The sequence below is a fragment of the Dasypus novemcinctus genome, chromosome 10 (assembly GCF_030445035.2).
Source record: "Dasypus novemcinctus isolate mDasNov1 chromosome 10, mDasNov1.1.hap2, whole genome shotgun sequence".
NCBI classification, from domain to species: Eukaryota; Metazoa; Chordata; class Mammalia; order Cingulata; family Dasypodidae; genus Dasypus; species Dasypus novemcinctus.
The window spans coordinates 85,049,545-85,065,874 of record NC_080682.1 but is presented as its reverse complement, the minus strand read 5'-3'; the positions used below and the strand labels follow the sequence as shown (position 1 = coordinate 85,065,874).

The 16,330-nt window shown below is 39.5% G+C and overlaps 1 protein-coding gene and 1 non-coding gene across 2 annotated transcripts; both read left to right on the top strand.

Moving 5' to 3' along the window:
* The first annotated feature begins 385 nt into the window (after positions 1-385).
* Positions 386-15,917, top strand: WEE1 (WEE1 G2 checkpoint kinase). Its single transcript, XM_004470244.5, has 11 exons — positions 386-1,271; positions 2,662-2,867; positions 3,365-3,428; positions 3,612-3,784; positions 4,277-4,398; positions 7,880-8,026; positions 11,328-11,423; positions 11,517-11,602; positions 12,559-12,729; positions 12,812-12,957; positions 14,590-15,917. Exons 1-11 carry the CDS (start codon positions 684-686, stop codon positions 14,741-14,743), a joined length of 1,953 nt encoding a protein of 650 aa, XP_004470301.1. The 5' UTR covers positions 386-683; the 3' UTR covers positions 14,744-15,917.
* Positions 14,426-14,527, top strand: LOC111767009 (small nucleolar RNA U13). Its single transcript, XR_002798910.1, has one exon. It is a non-coding gene; the product is annotated as a small nucleolar RNA U13 (small nucleolar RNA).
* Positions 15,918-16,330: the final 413 nt, after the last annotated feature.

The following is a 16,330-nucleotide window of genomic DNA, read 5'->3' as shown; positions in this document are numbered from 1 at the left end:
CAGTTCACAAGCGACCCGGTCCTCAAGGCCCCGTAGCCGCATCCTTGTCGCCCGTCCTTGCAGCCCCTGGGACGCCGGCGTACCAGCGAGGAATCGCATCCAACCCTGCGCTCGGCGAGCCAAGCTTTCTTCACCCCTCCCAGAAGGCCGCTTCCGCTTACCAGTGCGGCGCCGTGTGGGCGGAGCTAGCCGGGCCCCCGGCAACCCGTGCTCGCTCACAGGCCCTCGGCTGAGCGACCCGCCCAGGCCTCGCCCTTAGCCAATCGGGGGGCGGAGCCAGCGAGTTCGCGCCAAAATCGCGTAGCTGGTCCCACCCCCGCGGGCTACGTCGCGCCCTCCTTTTTTTTTCAAACCCCGGGCTGGGCGGGGATTGGTGGGCTGTACAGTCACGTGGTTAACGGTCGCGGGAAGCCGCGGAGCCCGAACCTGCGGCTGGACCTGCGGAGACCCCAGCCTCTGCTCCGTGGCCGCCCCACCTCTGCCGGACAGTCCACGCCGTCGCTACCAGTACCGTCGCCTACAGCCCGAGCTCCCGGGAGCCGCAGGTCACCGCAGCGCGGACCCGCAGCCGCGGCGACCGGGCGCGCCCCGTCGCACGTGGCGGACCCGCCCCCTGGGCCGGCAGTGTCCAGGACTCCGCAGGCCCCGGCTCTCCGGCCCTCGGCCCCGGCCCCAAGGACGCGATGAGCTTCCTGAGCCGGCAGCAGCCGCCGCCGCCCCGCCGCGCCGGGGTCTCCTGCACTTTGCGGCAGAAGCTGATTTTTTCGCCCTGCAGCGACTGTGAAGAGGAGGAGGAGGAAGAGGAGGAGGAGGGCAGCGGCCACAGCACCGGGGAGGACTCGGCCTTTCAGGAGCCCGACTCGCCGCTGCCGCCCGCTCGGAGCCCTACGGAGCCCGGGCCCGAGCTCCACTGCTCGCCGGGCCCGGCTCCCGGCAGCCCCGGGGAGCTGGAGGAGGACATGCTGCTGCAGGGCGCCTCGCCCGGCGCGGGCAGAGCGGGCGGCGGGGCCGAGGGCGACTCGTGGGAGGAGGAGGGCTTCGGCTCCTCGTCCCCAGTCAAGTCGCCGGCGGCCGCCTCCTTCCTGGGCAGCTTCCTGGGCAGCTCGTTCTCGCCGGTGCGCTGCGGCGGCCCGGGGGACGCGTCCCCGAGGGCCTGCAGGGCGCGCCCGGCGGGCGAGGGCGCCTGCTCGCCGCTGCCCGACCACCCGGGCACTCCCCCGCACAAGACCTTCCGCAAGCTGCGGCTCTTCGACACGCCGCACACCCCCAAGGTGAGAGGACCGGGCGGGCGGGGGCGCCCGGGAGGGCTGGGGCCCCGCGCCCGCCGAGCCTTTTAAAAAGGCCGCGGCGCCCGGAGCCGTGCGGGGCGCTGCCCGGGTTCAGTTACATAACCGCCGGGCCGCACCCCCGCTCGCCTTCCTGCGCCGCGACGCAGAGTTGGCAGCCCCACTTTGTGGCCCTGCCCAGAGGTTTGTCCGTTAAGATTATGTAACCGAACAATGAGCCTCGTCTGGAACTTCTTCATCTTTCAAAGGGGCTGGTCGGCGCCGTCCAGGTGGCTGAGGATTTAGCGCCAGTGGAGTCGGGGCCGCCCCGAGCGGGCGCGCCGGGCGTGTGGCGCCGATAACGTGCTTGGGACGGACGCCGCGGTGGCGCTGGCCTGGCCACCTGACACTGCCGGGCGCCGCGGCCAGATGGTGCCTTTTAAACGCGGCGGCCGGGCCTGTACCTGGGGCGGCGCACGCAGAAGGAATTCGGTTTTTAAAAATCTGCTCCACACGCTTAGCGTTTCTCGTCGTGGGGGCGGTGGGGGGCAGAGTTTGAGGTCTGGAGGCAGACTGTGCCTCGACTCTTTCCGGACCTCGTAGTGGAAAAGCGCTCGTTTGTACCGCGGGGCTCGTAGCGCCCACGCCGGTCGCCCTGAGCGTGATGACCGGCAACTCCCAGCACCTCAGCGCCGGCAGGCTGCTGTTGCTGGAGCCCTTACGCGTTTATACTGTTCGTCCTGCATGAAGAAGTAGGCGTTGGGGCGCCTCTTTGTTGACTGGCAAGTGAGTGCGCACATCACCGTTTTTGAAACTCGAGGAGAATTAACAGCAGTTCTTAAAACAGACACCGAATTTAAGCCAAGTTTCGCGTTTATAAATTAATATGGAAAATGTACCTTTCTAAGTGAACCAGTCAATTTTGAGTCCGCCTTATACCGCTAGTCGTGTAGCTCGGCAGTACTGGTAATCAGCCCACTTGCCCAAGGCGGAATCCCTCTGGAAGCGGGGGAGGAGCCGAGCTGAGGAGGGTTTCAAAGCCTCGTTTAGATGGGGGAGGGGAGCTAGAAAGGGGCTTCCTGACTGCTCTCTAGTTTTATAAGCATTGAAAGAGTTTGTTAATTTTTAGCCCTTAGAATGAACTTAATTTTAGTAGCATCCACGTTCCCTTTGGGATTGGAAACCGACTTGATTTGGCTATTTTCAGAAAAGGTTAAGTTAGTTTTCCGCTTGCCAAGTTAGCCACTGCTTATTTTGCTTGACACATAACAAAGGCTTGTGTGTTGCTTTGACCTACACGTTCAGTCATGTGAAAGGCATGTTGCAGGTTTGGTTGAGAAGCCTGACTGTATAGGACTTGGAACCTTAAAAATTTATTTTATTTTCCCTTCCCTAGAGTTTGCTCTCCAAAGCTCGAGGAATCGATTCCAGTTCTGTTAAACTCCGGGGTGGTTCTCTATTCATGAATTCAGAAAAATCAGGAAAAAGGGAATTTGACCTGCGACAGACTCCTCAAGTGAATATTAATCCTTTTACTCCGGATTCTGTGCTGCTTCATTCCTCAGGACAGTGTCGACGAAGAAAGAGAACTTATTGGAATGAGTAAGTCCATTCTTAATTACTCAACAGTTTGGGTCCTCAAACCACCCAAGATTATCAAACTTATCAAAATTTAATTTCAACTGAATGGCATAGGAGTTGGTCCTCTGAAATTTTTTCTCTTACTGGCACCTAATTCTCAGCATAGAAGTGGAAGTAATCAGCTGCGGAAAAGGAGTGGTGTAAGAAAGGAAGGAATAAAAAACTAGATAGCTTGTAGGAAATCTACCTGTGTCAAAAATTAGAGAAAGAGTTGACTTAGGTTTTAATTTTGACGTTTGGTGGTATTGGCAGTTACTTACTTGCTAGTTGGTTAGTGAGCATATCAGCAGGGACAACATTTTCATCAGCTGGGTTGGATCTTGTGATTGTAAAAATAACTTCTGTTTTCATACCATTAAAAACCCATTTCACTATACATTTATCAGATGAAGCTTTGGATCTCTAGTTGTTAGCTCTGTCACATATGTTGATGGAGAACTGCGTAATTTTTTTTTCAGTTCCTGTGGTGAAGATATGGAAGCCAGCGATTATGAGTTTGAAGATGAAACAAGACCTGCTAAAGTAAATAGCTAGCATTTCTTTTTATTCTTTCTGAAATTTGATTTTCTATTTCTTAACAATTTACTTGTTAAATAAACATGAAAACATAAGGTATAGCTTTTAAATTTCACACAGTTATGCTACCATAGTGAAAAATCATTTTTATATATTTGTATTATATATATGGATACACTTTTATTACAGAGGATCACAATAACGGAAAGCAACATGAAGTCACGGTATACAACAGAATTTCATGAGCTAGAGAAAATTGGCTCTGGAGAATTTGGTTCTGTGTTTAAGTGTGTGAAGAGGCTGGATGGATGCATTTATGCCATTAAGCGATCAAAAAAGCCATTGGCCGGCTCTATTGACGAGTATGTATTTAAAATTTTGCCTTTTTTCCCCTCTGGCATTATAAACATTAATTTTAAGTCATCAGATACTGACTTTAATTCTCTAGTTTTTGAGAAATGATAATGATTTAACCATGTACTTTTCATTTTGGGCTAATGATTCTTATTGAACTTAGTAAGGTATATGAGTAGTCTGATTTAGAAGGCTGCCTTGAATTTCTTATTTCCTGTCAGTATCCATGAATTCACAGTCAAATGGAGTCTTTTCTTTCCTGAGTCCTAGTGCCAGCAAGGTTCTTTTCTAACATTCTTCTTTAATGGAAACCTTTGGAAAAACCTCATTAGGCTCTCCCTCACTCCTCCCTGTTAAATAAGTTATCCAGCATATCTATATAAATAAATGTTTTATTATATGTATGTGTATATATATGTATAGAAACTGTTTCAGATAAACTAATTCAGTTTAGGCTTGAATCAAAAGTATTTACCATTGTATTAATCTCATTCTCCTAGGCAAAATGCTTTGAGAGAAGTATATGCACATGCAGTGCTTGGACAACATTCCCATGTAGTTCGATATTTCTCCGCATGGGCAGAAGATGATCATATGCTTATACAAAATGAATATTGTAATGGTATGTAGAGTAATGGTTCTTTTGTCAACTTGTGAACCTGAGAAAATGAACACTAAGGAAGTATTTGTTATCTAAAGTCATGCTCTATTTCTGTGTCTCCTTTAGTCCTGTAAATTCACAGATCAGAGGACTAACATGAATTTTCAAGTGCAAGTAATGGTACCTGAATGTTAAGTAAACGATGAAAGCTTTGTCTCTCTTGGAATACCTTGGTTGTAGAACTGTACATATCATTTGTGTATCTGTCACCTAAATTAAACTAAACCTCTTGAAAGGATGAGGGCCTTGCCATATATATTTTGTTATCCTGGAAACTAGCATAGTGTATAGGGCACATAATAGTCTTGCTTGAATGGATTCTCCTACACCAAGCCTTTCCGTTTCATTTTGTACCCTGCCAGTACAGCTGTGCATAAAATTCAAGCATTCTGCAGTATTGCCCTTCTCCTGTCTGTCCAACCTACTTTACCAATAGAATCCACTAAGAATCCTCGATTAAGTAAATTACTGTTTTTAGTTCTCCAGTTGGTCCCCCAAAAAGAAACAAAACAAGCAGGTATAGGTTCAACTTTGAACCTCTTTGTCTAGCTTTCAGTCTACTTTATGGACCAACTTGTATCTGTCGTTTTCCATTAAACCAAGATTTTGGTAAAGGATTCTGATCCTTACAGACATCTGTCATTACTGCATACTCAAATCTGTATATATAAGGGATTTCTATTTCTATGCCTCTTCTGTGGATATTAGAGAATTTACACTTTAGGGAACACTTGCGAGGAGAAAGCAGAGACTTATTTTTGTTGATTTTTTTTTTTTAATTATTTTTTATTTCTCTCCCCTCCTCTCCCCCCAGGTTATGTGCTCTCTGTCCATTCGCTGTATGTTCTTCTGTGACCGCTTCTATCCTTATCAGCAGTACTGGGAATCTGTATTTCTTCTTGTTGCGTCATCTTGCTTAAGCTTTCCATGTGTGCGGCTCCATTCTTGGGCAGGCTGCACTTTCTTTTGCACTGGGCGGCTCTCCTTATGGGGCCCATTCCTTGTGTGTGGGGTTCCCCTACGCGGGGAACACCCCTTCGTGGCATGGCACACCTTGTACGCATCAGCAGTGCGCACGGGCTAGCTCCACACGGGTCAGGGGGGCCCGGGGTTTGAACCGCTGACCTCCCATGTGGTAGGTGGACACCCTGTCTATTGGTCCAAGATGGCTTTCCTGTTGATTCTTATTCTTCCCATTGATAAACAAGACCTGTCAATTTATAGCTTGTGAATAAATACTATAAGTAGTGGTTTCAGGTTCTCTGTATTTAAAAATAATGAACAAAACAGAAGTAAAAGATTCATTTCTTAAACCTGACTTCTCATTAAGTTGTGTGTTTTAATAGTTTTCTATACTTGAAAGAACTTCAGTCCTTATAGAGCATTGCTGCTAGTTTGTTTCACACACCTCTTGAAATGTTGTTTCCATTTATATATTAAGTTCAAAATATTTATGTAGCTATCTCCCATGACCTTGTTGGACAAATCTGTTTCTTAACCCTCATTTTCTCAGTGACTGCATTTAATATAGAACAACTTGACCATAATGTCTTCTCCATTCTATATTCATTTTAGTTCTTTTCATCCTCCCTTTTATCCTGTTGATGTGGGTATTCTTTTAACTGTCAAGAGTATTTCAGTAGAAGTCCCAGGAATCACAAATTTTTTTTTAAAAAAAGATTTATTTATTTATTTAATCCCCCCCTCCCCTGGTTGTCTGTTCTCTGTTTTCTATTTGCTGCATCTTGTTTCTTTGTCCGCTTCTGTTGTCGTCAGCGGCAGGGGAAGTATGGGCGGCGCCATTCCTGGGCAGGCTGCACTTTCTTTCGTGCTGGGCGGCTCTCCTTAACGGGCGCACTCCTTGTGCGTGGAGCTCCCCTACGCTGGGGACACCCCAGCGTGGCACAGCGTGGCACAGCACTCCTTGCGCACATCAGCGCTGCGCATGGGCCAGCTGCCCACGGGTCAAACCCGGGGTTTGAACCACGGACCTCCCATATGGTAGACGAACGCCCTAACCACTGGACCAAGTCCGTTTCCCAGGAATCACAAATTTATAACAGCATATAATCTCTTGAAAATAATTTATTTTGGAGCAGTATAAAAGATTTAAATAAAAGCCCATATAAAGATAATCTAAATATATTAAAGATAATATGTAATTAGAAATAACAGTATACTTTTCCATTGTTTTTTAAAGAATCCTCTAGACAAAGCTTCCTTAAAGAGAAACAGATCTTTAAAAATCAAAAATATCTTTATGAATCTGGGCTTCTGCTTTGTGTGATTGTTCCTGCTTAGATGAAGGAAAATAAGGTTATCTGGATAGACTTGTGAGAACTTTCTTTTGTTTTCCTTTTCCATCATTGCTCTCCCCAGGTAGAGCTTTGGGTGTCCTAATAGACCTAATCTTATATTTCACAGGGAAAAGATTGTTACCATTCATTAGTACACGTTAACTGATTATTATCCTTTATTGTAATTGAGTTTATTATCTCCAACAGTTATTTACATTTCAAGCCTTTTTGGTGGTAGACTGAAATTTCTACTTTCTCCATAAACAAGTGTAGGAAAATATTGATGGATAGGAAAAGAGAAACTGAAATGTCAAAAGTGTTTTGCTCTTCACACCTTTACTGCCCTTCTAGCAGTGAGGTAGAAGGAACTTGGCCCAGCTATGGTTGCTGGGCCCACCCACTAAGACCAAAAGCAGCCATCTCTTCTCGTCAAACCTGATCTAGGCCTTCAAGCCTGTCTTGTCTAAGGGATAGGCCTCTTGACCTGCTCCTTTCTAGAGCCTTCTTTTCCCACAGTTCAAAATTTATGAGTTAATACTTGTTAAACATTAAAGTTAAACATATTTATACATAAGATAGCCGGTGTGTGTTCTATTTCTCTTTTTAAAGCACATTTGACATTTAAATATTCAGTCTTATTTAAAATTTAGGCCCTCTTTTCTTGACTTAATATCATTGACCTTCCTGATTTTTATTACCCTGGCTCTGATTTTATTATTTCTAAGCTTTAAACAGAAGTGTGTTTGTGTGTTGTTTTGGTAACTCCTCATTCCTCATTGTCTCTGGGATAAAGTATAAAACTTTGTCTTTTATGATATAGAATTTTCTATAAGATAATGAAAATATGCTATATTCTGTGTAAAAAAGAGAGGAAAGGAATTGTTACTCTGGGAAAGGGAGCCAGGTGGGTTGCTGGTGTATATGGGTGAGAGTGAGACTTAAGTTGTACTTTGTACCATGTGATGACCTATATTACCTGTTGGACAAATAAATTAAATTTTAATTTCACAAATAGATTGAAGGAACAGGTTCTATAATTTATTACTTTCTTGGTTGAACCTATGGTCCTTCAGTAAAGGTGGGTGGAAGAAAAATAAGAGTATTTCAGACAAGAAGAAAATGCTGACTTTTCCTGTCTTGGTTAGGTGGAAGTTTAGCTGATGCCATAAGTGAAAACTACAGGAGCATGAGTTACTTTAAAGAAGCAGATTTAAAGGATCTCCTTTTGCAAGTTGGCCGGGGCTTAAGGTATATTCACTCAATGTCTTTGGTTCACATGGATATAAAACCGAGTAAGTATTTCAGATCCTCTGACCTGTGTTCTTTGGGGTTATAGAAAGTAAATTACTTCATTGTAATAGTATGAAAACATCCTATTATGTCATCCCCCCTCCCATTTATCCCATTTAATCCTAAAACCAAACCTGGTTGTTTCTCCATTGTTCAGAAAGATACATAAATGAGCACAGATGGGTTAAATGACATGACCAAAGTTTCCTTATTAATGAAGAAAAATAAATGCTTGATCATATATCTCATAAAACTAAATCCCATGTGTTTTTTTCACCTTTAGCATCGATACAGTACCTTCTTTTCTTTTGCTACAAAAACATTACAATAGTAGTTAACTATAGTCTATAAGATTAGTTATATTTTTCCCATGTATCACCATATTTTTAAGACCTTGTAATAGAGGAACATTTTTGTATTTATATTATTAACCACAGTCCTCATCTACCACCAAGATCACTGTATTATACAATCCTTACATTATTCTCTAGCTCTCTTTCAGTCCTTTTCAGCCACAATCATATTTATAAATCAGCAGTGTTATACTCATTATAATGTGCTACTATCACCTCATCCTATTATGCTTTTCACTGAGAGCTTTAAAAGACTTTTGACCACTTATCAGTATTGTTTCATGATTTCATTTTCTTCTTCCCTTATTCCCCGAAAGATTTAAGGTAATAAATCTAAAGGAAGTGCAAAATCCTATGGGAATCACATAGTCTCTGGGATTTAGATGGGTAAATAAAAGAAAATGCCTCACTCTTCTAGACTACAGAACCGTAATTATAAAACTAATGCTGCTGCTAGCAGTGCTATTAAAATGAGAGATGTGAAAATATCTTGAAAACAAATGCTATATAATTGCGGTATCTCTAGTCTATAAAATTGTTATTGCATGGCTTTGAAAGCAAAATGTGTAATGTATTATGAGTATAATTGCATAAAGAAGGTTGCAAGGAAATCGGGGCTTGAATATAGCAAAACAGTAATCTTATTTTTTCACTTTAATAGCACTTCTCAGCTAAAAATTCTTGCTTTTTTTTTTACTTATAAATTTTATATATAAATGCTCCAGTATTACTGTGTTGTGACTCAAAAAAACTTCAAAGTATTCTTTCAAAGCTGTATAATACCCTTAAGAGGTTTTAAACTGAAGGAATAGTGGTCCTATTCAAGGTGAGGGTTAAATAATTTTAGACTAAATTAAAACAAAAATTTGTTGTAGAAGCAGTTACAAGTACATTGTTTGGGGGAAAAAAATAAAGAAAATATAGACAAGTCACATTTAAAGAAAAAATTTTGAGTTCCCCCTCTTAAAATTATAATTATGACATAATGCTGGTGCTGTTAACAAAACAGGAATTAGAATAACCTGAGATGTGAAAAATGCTTCGAAAACTTAAGTGTCTTACAATCATGATGGTATTTCTGGTCTATAAAAGATAGTAAAAATGTTGTTTTATTACTCATGAAACAAACATGCATTATGATTATAATTGCTTTAAAAACTTCAAGTGAGGTGAATAGATGGTAGTTCAGGCATTTGAGCACCTGCTTTCCACGTGGGAGGTCCTGGCTTCAGTTCCTGGTGCCTCCTAAAAACAAACAACAGGGAAGCAGATGTGGCTCAAGCTGTTGGGGTTCCGTCTACTATATAGGAGATATAGGATTTGATACCCAGGGCCTCCTGGTGAAGGCAAGCTGACCTGTGTGGTGAGCTGGCCCGCACAGAGACCTGGCGCAGCAAGATGATGCAACAAAAAGGGACACAGGAGAGACAATAAGAAACAGCAGACCAGGGGACTGAGGTGGCACAAGAGAATAATTGCCTCTCTCCCACTCCAGAAGGTCCTAGGATCAGACACAGAAGAACACATAGCAAATGGACACAGAGAACAGACAGTGGGGGGTGGGGGAGGGAGAAATAAATGAATAAATCTTCAAAAGAAAAAAATCAAGCAACCGAATGGAAAATAAAAACAAAGATCTGATGTGGCTCAGTAGTTGAGCACCAGTTTCCCACAATACAGGGTCCTGGGTTCAATCCCTGGCCCTGGTTCCTCAAAAAAAAAAAAAAAAAAAAAGTACAAGTGAATCCTACAGTAACATCTTAGTGTAAAATCTCTCTCATTTATCAAATAACATACTGTACATACTGTTTTATAACCTTTTTTAAAAATCCTATCTTCCTTTACTCTTTTTCACTATTTTTTATTCATCTAATAAATAGACCCTATTAAGATTTTCTACAATTGACCCAAGTCCTAGACAGCTGATTTATTCAAACTAGCACCCAGTTCAGGACCATGCATTGCACCTGGTTATGTCCATTTTCTTAGTCTCACCCTTTTCTTAGTCTCACCCTTCACCTATTTTTTTAATCTATTGGAAATGTGTGTTGATCCATGGGAATTTAAGTCTTTTTACTCAACTTATTTTCTTTCCGTGGGTTATATGAAGAATATCTTATCAGTACATTAATGGCTCACTAAAATCTTTTTAAAATAAAAAAGGAAAATGTATTATTTGAAGTGATGACAGTAAATGTGAATTAGTAAAGTTTGGCTATCATTCATATCTAGCATTAAGGATCACCCAAATATGGTAGACCTTCTGTTATAAAGTACAAAATTTTAAAATATTAAGGGATGTGGAGTTTAAAAATCTTTTAAGTTTACAAATATCACCATAAAATAAATTTTCCTGTAAGTAGAATATAACTGGGAAGATGACTCCTTATATATAACATTTGTAAATTCAGCACTGAGTTGATAAAACTATTTAAAATAAAATCTGCCTCTAAAAGTTAAGTTAATCATAAGTTTACCTGAATTTGAACGAAAGAGTCTGTACTGCATACAGTAGGAAATAATGAACCATTATTGGGATGTAGATGCCATATTGGGATGTAGATGGTATATGATCAGCTAAACTCAGTAGTTAAATGACTTGTTCATCTCACATCCAACCTTGTAGATTAAAATTATACTTTGGCAGAATCACACATTATCACATATTATGCCCTTTTGTATTGTTCCTAAGTCATTAAAACTGTTTCAATTAATATGCAAATGACAAGGGCCTAATGAAGTGGTTTCACAGTATTCAGGGAGCAGGAAAAATAGCCTTCCTTGGGTCCTTATTCTCTGTGATTTTTACTCATTGAGTTTGGGATAGAACATGAGAATGTGTATTTTTAAAAGCTTTTTTTTATGTGATTCTGGTATACAGCCTTGTTTATAAACTCTGGTTATACTATTAATCATTAGTGTCGCTTACATAATTAACTTTATTTGACAGGTAATATTTTCATATCTCGAACCTCAATCCCAAATGCTGCCTCTGAAGAAGGAGATGAAGACGACTGGGCATCCAACAAAGTTATGTTCAAAATAGGTAAGAAAGATAACTAGATTATTACCTTAGAACAGAGAAGGCTGATTATATTTTGTTTTTAACTGTTAACTATAATTTTTCCAACATTTCTAGGTGATCTTGGGCATGTAACAAGGATATCTAGTCCACAGGTGGAAGAGGGTGATAGTCGTTTTCTTGCAAATGAAGTTTTACAGGAGGTACTCTTTCTCCTTTAATAATACTGTTTACTTTTTAACACTTAACAGTTGGTAGAAGAATGTAAATTTAGATATGTTAAAAAAATTTTAAGTTAATAGCTGTTAGAATGGTAACAGAAAATTTAAACCATCAGAGCTTGGGGTATTTAATCTAGCAAGAGTCAGTAAAGGCAAAGACTTATTTTATTAACATTAGTGGAGTTTTTATAAAATAGATATCCTGATACACTGCTGGTAGAAATTTTAAATGACATAACCTTTTTAGACATCACAACATTAGTATCTGTCAACATTTTAAAATCACATACTCCTTTGACCCAGAATTTACGCTTCTGAGAGTCTCTTCCATAAAAATATTCATATACAAATTGAGACTATATATAAATATAAATAAATACTAATAAGAATATGATTAAGTACATTATGGCACATAATTAATACAGTTTCAAAAAGTGACAAAACGTTTCATGATAGAGTTTTGAATGAAAATAGAACAAGTAGAGCAATATAAATAGTACCATTTCATTGCTTTTTTATATGTATATTTATCTACTTTATCATGTATATGTAAAGTCGTAACTTAGTGTGCATAAGTTTTGTATTTGCATATGAATGCCCCTAGAGGAACAGGAGTTTCCACTGAGAATTGAATTGGGTTAATGATAAAGAGGAGGCTTTCACTTTTAGATGTGTGTATTTAAATTCTTCCTCCTGAGAGGTGTATATTACTTGGTAATTAAGAAAATAAAGAGCTCCCCTTCCCCAAATTTAGCAGTCCATAGGGCGTTCTTTTGATATACTTGTATAGGTCCTAAATCTAGATTGTAGATGTGGCAGCTGAACATTTTGATTTAGTCCTGTTTCTCACTAAATCCGCACGAGTCTGCTTATTTTTATTTTGACCATTTTCACATTCCCTTAAAAATCTCTCTCTCTCTTTTTTTTTTTTTTTACAGAACTATACCCATCTACCAAAAGCAGATATTTTTGCCCTTGCCCTCACAGTGGTATGTGCTGCTGGTGCTGAACCTCTTCCTAGAAATGGAGACCAGTGGCATGAAATCAGACAGGGTAGATTACCTCGAATACCACAAGTGCTTTCCCAAGAATTTACAGACTTGCTAAAAGTGAGCTTTAAATATTTTTTTGACTCAGTTTGATACTTATTACAGAACATGTCTTTACCTTAAATTTATTTTTTCTTGTAAGGTTATGATTCATCCAGATCCAGAGAGAAGACCTTCAGCAATGGCCTTGGTGAAGCATTCAGTATTGCTGTCTGCTTCTAGAAAGAGTGCAGAACAATTACGAATAGAATTGAATGCTGAAAAGTTCAAAAATTCACTTTTGCAGAAGTAAGAAATTTTTGTTAGTTTTATTTTTACTTTCTCATTCTCAAATTTTAATGAGAAATGACTTAGGCTTTCTGTCAGCAAGGGTGTAGTGGTTTGGCATGAAGTTACACAATCAAAGTTTGGGGGACTTCTGGCTTAAATTAATATTTGACCTATTAAATTTATGTTTGAACTTTAAAAACTTAAGACTATACTAGAAGGAAAGCTAAAAAATGTAACTGTAACATAATGAAACTTGTGAAATATGAATATGGATAATAGTGCATATATGACTTTTTACAAAATAGAAATACAAATAAACTACCGAGATGGAAACAGAATAGCAGCTGTGTACGGCAGGGGAAAGAGAGAAATAATGGAGAAGTGATGAGTTTTCTTGTTTGTCTGTTTTTTTAATATATGTTACTGGAATAATGAAAATGCTCTAATGATTGAAGTAATGAATGCACAATTATGTGATTATACTGGGTACCATGGATCATACACTTTGGATAGATTGTATGCTTTATTAATACATATCAATAAATTGATTTTTTTAAAAGTTACCCCAAAATTAAAGAGTAAATCTTTTTTTAATAAAAAAAAATTAAGACTAGCATACATTTACAAGTGGTGATAGTCCCCAGTTCTTAAATCATTACAAAACCATCCTGTACCAGTTTTGCTTTTTCCAAACTATCACCATAAATTAAGGTTTCCTTGCTATATTATATTCTACTTGCTTTTGTGAAAGAATGAAACTAATATCGACTAGGTTCATAGACAATTCTCTAATCAGAATGAACTTTGTGAAAAGCTGGTTTGGAATGATGAAGTGATGAAAAGGGGGGAAATATTGGAGGGTATTACTTAACCATAGGTCACATTTCTAATTCTTCTGCTTTATTACTACCATTTTGATTCTAACCTAGTTAAAACTGACTTGAAATATTAAAAGGATTGTCACTAGTTTAACATTGATCATAGTTCAAACAAATAGGAAATAAGTTTTTCATTTAATCTGTTATGTAAAGATAAAGTCACAGTATGCATTGGCGTTTTATTGGACATGGTTTTTTATTAAGACCCAAAGCATCTTTATTATGTGTGTCCCTGTGTCCAAGTACATAAGGTGTTTTTTGTTTTTTTGTTTTTTTTAAAGACGCTTTGGATGACATAAATATTACATCTAAAATATAGGGAATTCCCATATACCCCCACACCCTCCCTCCCCCTCCCACACTCCCCATTAACAACATCTTCCATTAGTGTGGTACATATGGTATTACATATGTGCATGTGGTATTTTAATTCTCAAAACACAAAGTCACTTCATAAATTCAAGGTTTAGCAAACAGCTAAAGTGTGATATATTTTTCCTTTTCTCATTTGTATCTTAGAATAATGATAGCTTATGAAAATCTCCCCATCTGTTAGTATAGTTTGTGTTTTGCCTCTAAGAATCCCTTCCTAAGATTTATACAATAGGATCCTTTTGTGCTTCATAAGCATGATGAAAAGGCGTTCACGCACTTCCGTGAGGTCTGCCTTCCTCAAACTATATTGACATGGGCATATTACCCATCTGATGTGGAAAAAAAAAGATTTATACAATAGGTAAAAAAAATCTGTTTCCTATTTTTATGTTCTTAGAGAACTCAAGAAAGCACAGATGGCGAAAGCTGCTGCTGAGGAAAGAGCACTCTTCACGGACCGAATGGCTACTAGGTCAACCACCCAAAGTAATAGAACATCTCGACTTATTGGAAAGAAAATGAACCGCTCTGTCAGCCTTACTATATACTGAAAGTACTCATTTCCCACCTACTCCAGAAAACTGTGACGAAAAGAAGCTAGGTTGAAATCACTGCTAGAATCCAGTTTGCAATTACTTTCTCCATTGTTTTCAGTTGTTTTACTGAAATATTCTTTAGAACTTTTATTTGTGAATTACATTTGAAAGCTGTATTTCAACTATTGCTATTTCAGGCTTTTGCCTAATATTACTGGTCTATCCTTTCTAGGATGTCAGTCACTGTTGGATGCTACACCAGCCTTCCCAGGGTTAACCACTGTGGTGGTGTGCTGCTTATAGTTTGCTATTGCATTGTAATAAAAGGTATCTTTCCCTGTAGTGGCCTGTAAAAAGGACTCAAGGGTGTTATTACAAACATTTTTCCCTTTGGAAAGGGAATACTAAAAGACTCAGTACTACTCAGCCTTCAATGTACCTGTGTGTCAATCTTCCTTTTTTTTTTTTTTTTTCTTTTTAATTGTGAATTTTACTTGTATATCCAACTGGGAGCACTTTGTAGGCATTGCATGGACCATAGAATGGTAATTCTGTGGAAGTATGCCTTGTGAATTTGCTGCTATTTTAGTTTTGTCTTTGCTGTAAAAGTGTAGCATTAAACAATCATTGTTGTTAATAGGCTTTCTTTTCAAACAATTATGTGAAATATATAAGCTGCTCTTGATGGAAAGCAGCAATTTGCCTTTTTTTCTTTGAACTTTGAAGCTAGTGCATTGGAAAAATGCACCTTTCCCCCCTTTGAAACGCTGTATTAATGTAGTGTAATTATTATTGGTTTTGTAATTTTTCCTGATAATGTTTTCTTCCTCTTTTTTAAAAATATCACCCCCTTTCTCCCAGGTTTTGTACTTGATTGTATTGTTAGTCTGTTTTTAAATGTTTTGCCTGGTTTCTATTCAATATTTGTATATATAAACTGATTGTGGTGATACTGTACATAGCTGTTTGAAATGCCAGAATGACTTCTGACTATTCCAAGTTTTTCACAAAGTGTATTTTATCTGTGATTAGCCATTTGACTAATAATACTGGCTTAACAGACGTTGCAAAAAAATTATTTTGGCTGTTGCTTTTCTTATTAATTTTGGTTTAAAACATGGGTCTATATGTCTGTTTGACTTGTGTTTTGTTAACATTGATTGGCATATTAAAAGTCACTCTGAGCTTACCTTAATTGGCTAAATCTTTGTGTTACCTGTTTTCTACTATTTTATCTCCATTATCGCTACATTATATAATGTAGAGTATAATGTATATAAAGTACTAAGAGCAGTTGGCACATTTTTGGGAAACTATAGTTAACAATGGCTTTTAGCCCACATTAGTTACATTTTGGAATTCAAGAAAAATTTACCCATTACCCTTGAAATGTGTTTTATTAATTTTTACATCACTGCATATTATGCATCTGACTTGCTAGAAATAGAGTTAATAATGTAATTTAAAATAACCTCAGATTATTAAGTATGAATACAATAGATAGGACAACTTTATAATTTGGATCATTAACAGAGCTTTAAAGTTGGGAGAATTTTAACTCTCACAAAGCAAGGCTGGGTTTTGAGGACTGAGAGTGATGAC

Coding starts and splice junctions, on each gene's coding strand:
- WEE1 (XM_004470244.5), top strand. CDS start 684: ATGAGCTTCCTGAGCCGGCAGCAGCCGCCGCCGCCCCGCCGCGCCGGG. Junction 3,429..3,611: donor ATGAAACAAGACCTGCTAAA/GTAAATAGCTAG, acceptor CTTTTATTACAG/AGGATCACAATAACGGAAAG. Junction 12,730..12,811: donor AATTTACAGACTTGCTAAAA/GTGAGCTTTAAA, acceptor TTTTCTTGTAAG/GTTATGATTCATCCAGATCC.